This window comes from Artemia franciscana, chromosome 15 (genome assembly GCF_032884065.1).
Source record: "Artemia franciscana chromosome 15, ASM3288406v1, whole genome shotgun sequence".
In the NCBI taxonomy this organism is placed as follows: domain Eukaryota; kingdom Metazoa; phylum Arthropoda; class Branchiopoda; order Anostraca; family Artemiidae; genus Artemia; species Artemia franciscana.
Genome location: NC_088877.1, coordinates 33775440 through 33787818, shown reverse-complemented (window position 1 = coordinate 33787818; position 12379 = coordinate 33775440). Strand labels below are relative to the sequence as shown.

The 12379-nt window shown below is 35.4% G+C and overlaps 1 protein-coding gene across 1 annotated transcript in view; it reads left to right on the top strand.

The window, feature by feature from the left end:
- LOC136036387 (coiled-coil domain-containing protein 22 homolog) overlaps positions 1-12379 on the top strand; it is a 76832-nt gene that overhangs the window by 50872 nt on the left and 13581 nt on the right. Inside the window, exon 8 of the mRNA XM_065718571.1 lies at positions 5720-5871. Within this exon, the coding sequence (XP_065574643.1) occupies positions 5720-5871 (152 nt within the window). The remainder of the gene's footprint in view (positions 1-5719; positions 5872-12379) is intronic.

The window sequence follows — 12379 nt, the reverse complement described above, 5'->3', positions numbered from 1 at the left end:
AAGACATGTAGGGGACTTGTAAGTAATAATCGGCTGTAAGGCTACAATCATCTTTAGCAATGAGGAGTTTGCAACTTTTGCGAGTTGGTGTACCTAGTATGTATTTTAGCATCCTTACAGATTAACAACTTCAGCGTTTAGTCGCAGCGAGGAAACAAAACCAAAGTGTTGCTCTCGCAACACTTTACTCGGCGAAGCCGAGCAAAGGTTGCCGCAACACCTCACGTTGCCCATGCAATGTAAATCTAGTTTTAGTTAGAATTGTTGTTGATAGATATTTAAATTTGCACAAAAGATGACATGGGATGAAGGTGATCAGACTGCTGGTATTGTGAAAGCAACTCAGTTTGGAGTCCTTGAAAGATGTAAACAGCTTGTGGAGGCAGGTTATGATGTAAACAAAAGAGATTTAGAAAATGTAACTTTACTTCACTGGGCATCAATTAACAATAGATTTAAAATTGTGAAATACTACATATCCCAGAATGCAGTAGTTGATGCTGTCGGTGGAGTTGTGAGCTCCACCCCTTTGCATTGGGCAATCAGACAAGGACAGTTGCGAATGGTTGTCTTATTGATGAAGCACGGAGCAGATCCTCAAATCCGAGATGGAGAAGGATATTCAGGAATTCATCTTGCTGCTCAATATGGACACACGTCTATTATTGCCTACCTTCTGGGCAAAGGGGTCCATCCTGATGCACCTGATAAAAACAAAATGACTGCACTTATGTGGGCTGTTTCAAAAGTTAATGGGGTGGATCCATGTCGGCTATTATTGTCGTGTGGTGCGTCGCCATCTATCCAAGATACGCTTTGTGGAAACACTGCTATTCATTGGGCTATAATTGCTGACAATAATACAGCTATACAGTGAATGATAGACTATAATCCAAATATGGACATTCCCAACTACCAGGATGTTACTCCTTTTGCACAGTTAGTTTTGAAGCGACCAAAATGGCTTAATCAAAAAGTTTTTGAACAGTTAGTTGACAAATACCTCCCCAAAGAGGATCGTGGATGTAAAAGAATAAGAATAAAAGATGCAAAGATACCGGAAGCACCTGGAAATTTTGGCTATTACAAACAGATTGAGTACGACAACTATGGATTTCAAAAGGAAAACATTGAAAATGGAAATTGAGCTCATCCTTTGAGAGTATTGAATCTGAGTTCAAAGTGAACACACCTGGATTAAATTGAATATTTTATGAACTTATTAATTCAGTAAGCCCTTTTTAGCTTATGAATTATGAACTATTTCAACACTCGGCTATAAGCTCTCATCGAATAAAAATGAGTTCATTATAATTCAAGGTTTTGCAATAACTGGTTAAGGATAAAGTGACGTGTAACCTTGACCTACATAAGAGGATTATCAAAAGAACTATTTGTGCATGAATTGTAGAAAAAAATATTTATTGAGCTATTATTATTGAACTAATTGAACCAGCGTGATGCCTGTTACCAGTGACGATAATCCTGTCCTTGTTTATTCCCCGGTATTGAATTTTGTACAGAGCAATTTGATAATTGGAGCAGAGGATGACGTGATTAAAAGGCATGGAGTGGAGTTTTTTGACTCTAATTCGGTCAAGGTGGCAAAGACGTTATTGTGGCAGCTTTGTCCGGGTAATGAAGATTGCCCTATTTGGAAGGGAAATAATGCATTGGTTAGCCATTTCAGCGACATAATTACTTTATTAAAATCTCTTGACGAGACTGACACTGATGTTCCGACATTCGTCATAAGAAGTACCCTGCCTCCCTGCCACTGCCTACACCTCTTTATTCTCAAAATTTAATGAGCTCCATCAATTTGTTTTGGGAATGTCTTCAAAACTTGACAATTATGAACTGAGCTTCCCCCAATTACCCAAGCCGGCTTCAGTGCTAGATTCGCATGCAACAGTTATCGTCTCAAAGGTGCCGGACGCCTTATCTGACCCTCTTAAGCGAAAAGCTGCTATAGACCAAATTACTGGACATGAATTAGTACGTAGCGTAAAGCCCATCAATGACAAGTGGTATATTAATATGGACAAGTCTGCTACGGAGGACTTCTGCTCGTCAATCCAGAACATAATCTCCGGTACTACAACAAAAGTGGTTTCCAAGCGGTTTTTTGGTATATCACGTAATATTCCTACCGACGTTGACATTACGGTACTTGGAAGCCAACACGGTATCATAGATGCTAAGAGATTGGGCCTATCGAAGTCTGTGAAAATCGAGTTTTTGGATTCTTTTGCGCAATCTACGTTTTTCAAGCATGGCCTCAGAGTGGGCTATGAAATTTTTCCTGTTTACGAGTTTAAGGACCTACCCAAATGCTGTTTTAAATGCCGATCACTAGACCATCTACAGTACTCCTGTCCCAGCGTTCTCCCGAAATGTGCTCGTTGTGGAGGGCCACCCATATCAACAAAAGATGAGCCATGCATTGCTGATCCCAATTGCGCAAATTGCGGTCAAAAACACCCTTCCTATAGCTTTTCCTTCCCCGTTATTAAGAATGGAATAAAGTGCAAATCCACCTTTCAACCATGAGTGTATCAATCTCAGTCATTTCGTTCAATATAAATGGCACCAAAGATAAGGATTTTGTTATTGATGAGTTGTATGGTTCTTACGACTTGGTATGTTTCCAGGAGCATCTTCTCACTGCTTCAAGTTTGAATTTTTTGCGTCGAAGTCAGCATCATACTGCGTTCCTGAGTCTAGCAAAAGCTACTGGCGGTTGCCCTTCCGGTGGACTAGCCTGTGTCTTTAAACGGGACATTCATCTACCCTCCCCAGTACTCTTCTACTCCGACGATTTTTTTTCGGCTGTGCGTGTTGGCAGTATTGTATTTATAAACTCTTATCTCCCACATGAAGAATACTCGATCAGATCCTTAACTAAATTCGGAAAGGCGGTGGTCTGCTTAAGAATCTTGTGAATCAGGTACTGTTAAACTCTCTACAGTATATAATAATTGGGGACCTAAATACTGATATTAATCGATCTTCTGTAAGAAGTGAGCTGCTTTTTGAGTGTCTTCCTTCATACCGCGTTGTGCCCAAATCCCATAATTTTTCATATGTTCATCATTCTGGAAGCACAAGTGATATTGGCCATATTATTTGCTCGCCTGGTATTATCTCTTCTTCTGCTTCTGTTCATGTTAGTAAGCAAGATACTGACCACATGCCAATTTCAGCGACATTTACAATGGATATTGGTCTATCGGAAACCAATTGCTCGCGAGAAAAATCGAAGTGGTTTGAAAAAAGTAATTGGAGCAAAGCCAATATACCGCACTACATCTCTACCTTGACAACCCTTCTTTCTACCATACGTGTTCCATATCATCTTCTTCAGCGCCAGGTACCTAATAATGGTAAAGCCGATATTGACTGTTATTATAACCAACTTGTGATGTGTATGAAAAGGGCAGAAGAAGCTGCCATACCTCGGCAACGTATTCGTAAAAGAACACAAAAATCTATCTGGTCAATGGACCCTTGTTTAAAGTCGATAAAAAATAAAGCAAAATTATGGCTCCAGATATGGAATGAATGTGGTCGGCCAAGTTCTGGGTGTGTCGCTGATATTAAACGTAAAACTGCCTTCCAACTTCAGCTTGGTATAAACATTATTCTTCGTTTTTTTTTAGTGATTAATTACTCATTGCATTCTGTATATACTCGCCTTCTTACCCCGCCCCCTCTCTAGTACAACGTTTTCGCAACGCCATATAATGCCCATATCTTTTTCTTCCGTAATTAATGCTGTTAAAAGTTTAAAATCTGATTTAATAGATAAAGATGGTATTTCTAAGATGCATATGCCGATTGAATGCATCCCCCTTATATCTCACATTTCAGCTTCTTCTTCAAATGTGTCTATGTACTTCATACGTACCTGAGAGTTTTCTGTGTGGAACTGTTTCGTCAATCTTAAAAAGGGGAAAGTCACCGATTGATTGTTCTTGCTATCGACCTATTACTGTATCTTGTAATATTAGTGAGGTTTTTGAGTATATCCTTCTATCATTTTTGACTAAAAATATTATTGAGGATGAGAACCAATTTCGTTTTTGGAGTGGGGTGGGTTGTCAGCATGCGCATAAGTTTCTGTCTTCTCTGTTGGCTGATAATTCTTCCAAGGGAAATGGTCTTTATATTTGTGCTTTGGATCTTTCGAAAGCGTTTGATAGTGTGGTCCATAGACAGCTCATTTTTTCCTTGTATAATTCTGGGGTCAATCTCTCTATTATAATGCTTCTTAGGTTTCGGTATTTAAATTCGTTTTTTCAATTAGGACCTGCACCAGACACTATTATAAGAATGTGAAGAGGAGTTAGGCAGGGTGGTGTTCTGTCCCCTTCGCTTTTTAAGATTTGTATTTCTAGTGTGCTGTCTAAGATTTCAGGGACATACCTTTCTGGTCTTGTGGATGTTTCTTATCTTGCGTATGCTGACGACTTGCTTCTGATTAGCCGTTCCAAAAAGGGTCTTTCCAAAATGGTCTCTATAGTTTCTGATGCTTTCTCTGATATTAGCCTTTCAATTAATATAGATAAATGTGAGTTTCTTCCCTATAACTGTATTACTGCTACTCCCCTTCACTGTAATAACTTCACTATCCCTCTTGTTAATTATATTCGTTGGCTTGGTATCTCTATTACTAACAATCTTTCGAGCCTAAGTCAGCGTACTGTTTGTGATATAAGTAAAAAGATTCAGATTGGTTATGCAAAAATTGTTGCAAATAGAGGGAAGTATAATAGACGTGCGCTGGCTAAACTTTATTCTACTTTCTGTGATCATTCTGTCCTTTATGCTTCAGGTCTTTCCCCCCTTCTTAATAATGGTAATTTACAAAGAATTCGGATAAATTATTTCAAATTTTGCAAATTTCTTCTGTTTCTTCCATCTTGGACAAAAAACCGACTCTTGTTAAAAAATTCTCAGTTCCTGACATAACTTTAAAGTTGGAGATTCTTCACAGACAACTCCCCAGTACAGCTTATGCGCGCCTATCCCCTCACCAACGTCTTATCCGTTTTCTTCGCTGACTTTGTGTGTGTATTTGTTTTTCTCTGTGTTTTTTTTTAATTTCATTTTTTGTGTGTATCTAATGTTTATTTTTTTTCATATTTCGTTATTTTATGTGTTTATTTAATTTTTCGTATTAACGTAAAAAATTTCTATTGTCATTACTTTTCATTTTTTGTATGTTTTGCTTTTTTTTTGTGTATTTAATTGTTTGTACTCCACATTTTAATACTTTTATAGTGTTGTTGTGGGTAAGAAATAAATTATTATTATACCCGTTTATATACTTGTTTAACGAACAATAAACTGTATAAAGTTTTAATTTGATCCTTCTTTCAGAGGCCACAGTGAAAAAAGCCTAGGTTGCCAAAAACAGGTTGTGCGAATCAGCAAAAACAAATTGTGATCCGATTTGACCGAAAAATCACCGAAAAACTATGGTTTTTGTAATCTGTCTTGAGCGAAGAACAAGACGTCTTCAAGTGGGAGTGAAAAGAGGTCAGGCGAAATAAATTTAAAGAAAATTGGAACCTAATAAATGATAGTAAAGAGTAATGCTCGTAGCTGAGAGGGTTTAGAAGGACTCTGAGAATCTGTGTTAACTTTAGTTGGTTTTGTGGTATGGAGAGATGTCAGTGGTAGCAGTAGATTTATCTCTTCATTTATATTTTAGGGAGATCATGAAAAAGAACAGAAGATTGTTGATAATCTTGCCAACGATATTGCATCCACTAAAAATAAGATCATCATTGCTGAAACACTTCTGCGTACCCTTGAAACCGAACAAGCCAAATTCAGCTCCTCCACAGAAAAAATCCATAAAAGGTAACTTGGGTTATTATTTTTACTTAGTTTCCGATCATTCTTTTGATTCAGGCACGAAGAAGGAACTTGTTTTGGGATGAAAGCATAGCTTTGGAAGTAGTATGAAAATGGGCCATTGAATATCAGTTGCACCAAAACCGTTAATAAACACTGATAATAGAAAATGATGAGAAAAGAACAAAAAAGAAAATAAATACATGGTTATATGCAATGGCCATTTAAGCAGCATAAATCAAAAACCTTCAGAAACATTGAAAACTCTGCAGTCAATGCAAAAAAAAGGAATAAAAAGAAATACTATCTTGCCGGCCAAACGTGGCGTTCGTGTTATAACTACTTGTCGCTTGGCCTTTTACCTCAGTAAACGACGACACTTGATGTAAACATGGCCAAGAAACATACACAGCTTGTATTGGTCTTAGTACGTTGGCCTTCTTGCTGCGACGACTTTTTATTTTATTTTAGATGTTATTTCTTATTTTGCATTGTATCCAACGTTGCGTGGAAGTTCGTATAGGTGGATGAAAGAATGTTATATGCAGAAGAATATAGTGATAATATTCTGACTAAAGAAATAACAGTTTTTAATCATGCTTTTTAGTTGAGTAGCGAATGTTTTAATCAAGTGTCCTCTTGTGGAAGGGAAAGATATTGCTTTTGGTCCCTTTTTAGAATTCTTGAACGGAAAATAAAACTGGGCTGGAATTAGCAAATAGACATTCGTGATCTGGCATTCGGTTAACTAACAATGAAATAAGAAATGAAATGAATTGAATTAATGAAATGAAATAAGAATATTAGGCCCACTGGGAAATTCATTTTAAACAAGTCTATTTAGTTCATTTGTTCTACTTTAAATATTAAAAAGGTAATATAAAAAATCATCCCACGATCTTTGTTTTATTCAGTTTTTTATTTATACATTGTGTATTATATATGTTGCTGTAAAAGACCGAAACAGGAGAATGTCCGAAATTACTTTTTTTTTACTTGGATTCATTTAGTTTTACCAGTCAGCTTTTGTAGTTTTACACAAGGTTTGATGGTGACAGATTAGGCTAGGTTTTTAACCCATCTCTGAGATTTATAACCTAATTTAACCAAACCCACCCTAACCGAACTTTAGCTTTTACCATCAAACCTTGCATAAGACATTCGCCGGTGAATGTCGACGGGTTTCGGGCATTCACCGAATGTTATGTCGAATATCGAACATATCGGTAAGATTTCAGACATTCGTCCGTGAATGTCGACATTTACCTGATTTTGGTCTTTCACTGTAACATATACACTATTTTTATTATTATGCATTCACACATTTGCACATTATTACGTATTTATACAGTATTCTTCTTTACATATTCCTGCTAATTTGTAAATTATTGATGATGATGATGAGGATAATTTATTTAATATACTTAGAAATATACAAAGATATTAACCCCCGACAGAGAGCCGAGCTCGTAAGGTTGGGTGTGTAAGAACAGGACATACACAAAACAAACATCTCGTCATAATAATAATAATAATAGCAAAATTAACTTAATTAACAAAAAAAAATAATAACAACAAAAACCTAGAAAACAAGAAATATCAGAAGGAAAGGGAGAAAAGAAATGCTGGGCAGGAGGGGCATGGGAAGCCATCCCATTGTGGAGACAAAAACTTAACATATAAAGAAAAACTACATAAATTTTTAAAATTCCATCATTAAAGGTAAATAAACAAACATTAAAAAACTACCTTTAAATACTGCTTCTTTAAATACAGCTGATATTTGTGTGATTGATCAACCTGAGTTTTATCATTCAGCTTGTGTTTATTCGCAATGAATGGCATTAGGTACCTAAGTGAAAACCTTGACCTTTCACATTTTGCGAAAGAAATTCGGCATAATCCCACCTACCGACGAGCCGAACGAGGGTATTAACATAGATTTATTGTAGACATAAATTTTAAGATTTTGAATTTGAAAATGCCATAAGGAAATATTTACATCAAGTATACGTTTTAACCCCGACAAATTTAGGAAAAAGAATATCGTTTTTGTTTCCGATGAATTTTCAAGTTTTGAGGGTCGTCGATGTAAAAAATTTCCAAGTATTCTTACTGTTCTATTTTGTAGTACTTCTAATTGTATTAAGTGCGTCCAAAAGGTAGTAAGATAGACAATTGAGCAATAATTCAAATACGAGGCAATTGAAGAGTGGTAAAGTATTTTTAGTATGGAAAATGGAGAAACATTTTCACACGGCACATCGACCCAGTACTTTGAGGAAGTTTAGCCCTTAAATGATCAAAGTGATTGCGAAAAGATAGCAATGGATCAAGAAAAACTCCTAAATAACGATATGACTGAACCCTTCAAATTCTATTCTCAAAAACCTGGAGTTCCTGACAAGAAATCAATTGAGTGGTGCGTTTCGGACGACCAAAAACCATAAATCCAGTAAAATTTGGTGCTATAGTATTGGAAGCAAGCCATCGATTATCTGAAGTTGCAGTTACAATCAAATTTTCAATTAATGTAGTTGAATCCCTCGCTTCAACAGATATAGCTATGTCACTTGCAAATAAAATAGTAATACTAATATTCTCCTGCAAACTTTGCGGGAGTTATTTCTATAAATCAGAAATAAGAGTAGACCTAATACTGAACCTTGAGGGACACCAACATCATTAAGGTTTTTTTAAATTAGACCATGTTCCATCGATATCTACCGCAATTGGACGACCAAAGGCATTATTTTACTAAGTCGAGTCCAATACCTCTTATGCCTGCATTTTCCATTTTGTCAGAAGGAATTTCATGGTTTATTGTGTCAAATGCTTCTTTAAAATTGTAGAAAACAGTAGCTACGTGGAAATCCTTATCTGGACAATCATTTAATTCTAATAAAAGAGCTGCAACTGCTTTTTGTGTCGAATGGCTTGCCCTAAGTCCAAACTGGCATTTGGTGAAAAAAGTTTTCTTATCCAAATAAATAGAAATCCTTTCTTAAAAATTTTTTTGACACTTTAGATAAAGGTGATAAAATTGCAATGGGACGATAATTATTTATGTCAAATTTATCACCTTTTTATGTAATGGAATTACCTGAGTAATTTTCCATCTACTACGAAAACACACCTGAGCTGATACAAAAAATTAAAGATACGAATAAGTGGATCAGAAATCACTCTAGCAATACTTTTAAAAACTTCGTTGATAGTCCATTATATCCCACTGAATTACCATTTTTTATATTTTTAATAGCCTTGTGGAATTCTGCAAGATTAACTGGGGCCAGGGATATGCTCGTACCTCCAGAGGGAGAGAAATAATGTTTATGTATCCTGCGAGAAGAAAAATCTATTTCTGCAGAAATGATAGATTGTCCAACACCAATAAAATAATCAAAACATTTAACTTCTTAAATAAAAATTGTTAAATTGTTAAAGCAACAGTCTGTGATCCTTTAACTTATTCACTATTTATGTCATATAATACCTCTGGATGCCACAGTTGTTTATTTTGTCTAATTTTATCCTCGATCAAACTGCTATTTTCCCGGGAAGAATCAGAATTTTGAAATGAATCTTCATAATAAGTTCTTTCACTTTCTCTATGAGTCCTTACCAAAAGGTTTTTATTATTTTTAATTATATTTTTTCATTAGTATTTTATTTTTCATTAATCAACCTCAAAAGGGACTTATTTACCCAAAGCTTTCTAGGAGCATTATCTTTCCTATTGAAATTCTATACGAGCAAAATTGATCAAGCTTTCCATCAATATATTATAAAACTTATCTAAGGATTGATTTGGATTCTTTCCATTAATTACTGGACTCCATTTAACGTCACCAAGCCCTTTTGTTAAATTTAAAAAAGAATTATGTAAAAAGTCTCCACGCTTTGTTTGACTTTTTTTTTATTATACGGGAAATAAAGGAGAAAAATCAGCCATAATTATGCAGCGATCAGATGAATCATCAGAAATGACATATGTATTAAGGGCGCTGTAAGGTGAAAAAATAGGATCAGTTTCTGAAAATGATCTATCAGTTATCCTGGATGGCATAAAACATACAGGGTTTAATTCAGAGTTAACGGAGATTCTAAAAACTGCCAAGTGTTTCTATCACTTCTATTCTGGTTAGCAGATCCAAGGCTCATTAAATTAATCTTAAAATCTCCCGTAACTAGATAAGGATATTAAGACTAGATAATTTATCCAACAAAGTTACAAACCGATTTATAAAGTCTACCTGACTAGCTGACGGAGTACGATAAATAACTACGATTAGCAGTTTCTGATTATTTGGAAAAAACAATCAACAACACAAGATTCAAAGAGCATTACAATATTCATTGGCAAGAAATCTAGCCTTGCGCGAGCCAGTATGCAATTTTTAACCCAAACAGCAATGCTACCTTTGCTTTTGTCTAATTCGACCGATATGAAAACATTGATAATCTTTAACATGAATACTTTCAATTGAAAACTCGTCTAAAAAAGTTTTACATAGGCCTGAAATATCTGTTTTAGATGCTGATAAAAAAGTTTCAATCGTTCTTGGCAGTCCTCCAGCCTGACAATTCCAAAACGTTATCCTCCTTGTATTAACATTATTCTTTGCCAAACCATTCAAAAATAAATATTGATTTTTGGAATATCTTATATATTGCAATTGTCTTCATTATAATTAGCTACAATATTTTGGAAAACTGAAAGAAACAAAACAGAATCTCGCTCAAATTCATTTAACCTTGGTGATGGAATTCTTCTATCCGTTATCAAATGTTACCACCACGTCAAATACAACCATACCACGCCCCACCAGCCCAGCAAACAAACAAAAGAAAAAAAAGGTAACACAAATAGGAACGACTTTGAAAAGAATAGAAAAATGTCTTCATTCCAGGTTGATATCTTTCAATACTGCTAATCAGAAAGACCTCTCTGCGGGTCAAAGTAAAAAAAAAAGTAAATAAAGAAAAATAATTTAAGAATCTAGAAGAAGGCATATAAAAATAAATAAATACAAACAAAGTGGCTAAGTAAAAACAAGATTAAATATTACATACTTATATGAATTAAATAATAACAACAGAGCGTTCCAACTATCATGCGTAGTAATTTTATATGACAGAATCATCCACTTGTAAAATTTGATGTGCTTCTCCTTGGACTCTCGAAAAGTCGTCGATGTCTAGTATATAATCATTAAATGAGTATTTTGTAGTCGGACCGTCAGGTCTTTCCACAAACAAATATGACTGAATGCCCTTGGATATCTATGCATCATATCAGTGAATTTTTCTTAATTTATCATATTACAGCTTACGTATTTTACGAATTTCGGCTGGAACATCGTCACTAATAAAAAAAGTTCGAATTGTTCCCATGGATTGTTTTACCCTTAAACTTACTAGCATTTTCTATCATAGCTAACTTATCACATTTTTTATTCAGTGTCAACTTCAAAATTTATTGTTTCAAAATTATTTCTGTCGTAGTATGTGATAGTGACGATCTATCTCTGTAAATAAAGCTTTAGTATTATCATTATTCTCGCACACAGCATTCCATATGATAACATTATTTAATAATTTAGTGGCTTCCATTCTCACAATTCGACCCGTACAATCTTCATATTTTCTTCTTAACTTCGTTGTTTCATCAGTACATGTTTTTATATGCAATTTGAGGCGAGACGCATTTTGATCTTTTCTATTTTCAGTTTAGTATTATTAATCTAATTTTTTTTTTAAGTAGTGAATGGTCTTTTTCCAAATTATCGACCCTTGCCATAAGACTCCCTAATTGATTGTTGATATTGCCTAGCTTATTACCGTTTTCTTTTACGACATCGAGAATTATCTTATAGTCTGCAACTGTATTGATAATTCTGGTTTCGAGCTAGAGCTGTACTCCGAGGTGTCTATTGTACTACTCATACCTTCTTGTCTAGTGTTTTTCGTTTGACGACCCATTATGTACTAATAGACTTCATGTATATCCAACTATCCTTGTGATTATATTTTCACATCAATTTGTGCTCAGAGGTCTTAAATGAACTGACATTGAATGAACTGACGAGAGCATTGAATGAACTGAGGTTGAATTGAGGACTCTGACGAGAAAAATTGCCTACGGATTGATCTGGGTACTCGTCTGACTGGCCGTATTTCAAACAGTAGGCTATACGAAAAATGTAGTTAAATCCCCCTTTCTAGGGCTATAATGAAAGAAAGGTTGAGATGGCTAGGGCACATTGTGTGGATGAAGGATGACAGATTGCCGGAGATTTTCCTTTTCGGCCAACCGTCTAGGGCTAAACGGAAAGCAGGTATTCTTCGTATTGGGTGAGAGGACGTCATAGAGAAAGATTTAAAGGAAATGGGAATTTCCCGGGAGAGTGTAAAAAGGGAGGCTGTGAATAGATTGGGATGGAGGAGGAGCTTGCGTAGCTGTTTTTCCCTCAGGTGGTTTGGTGCTGCGGTGAGTTGTTAGTAGAATCTT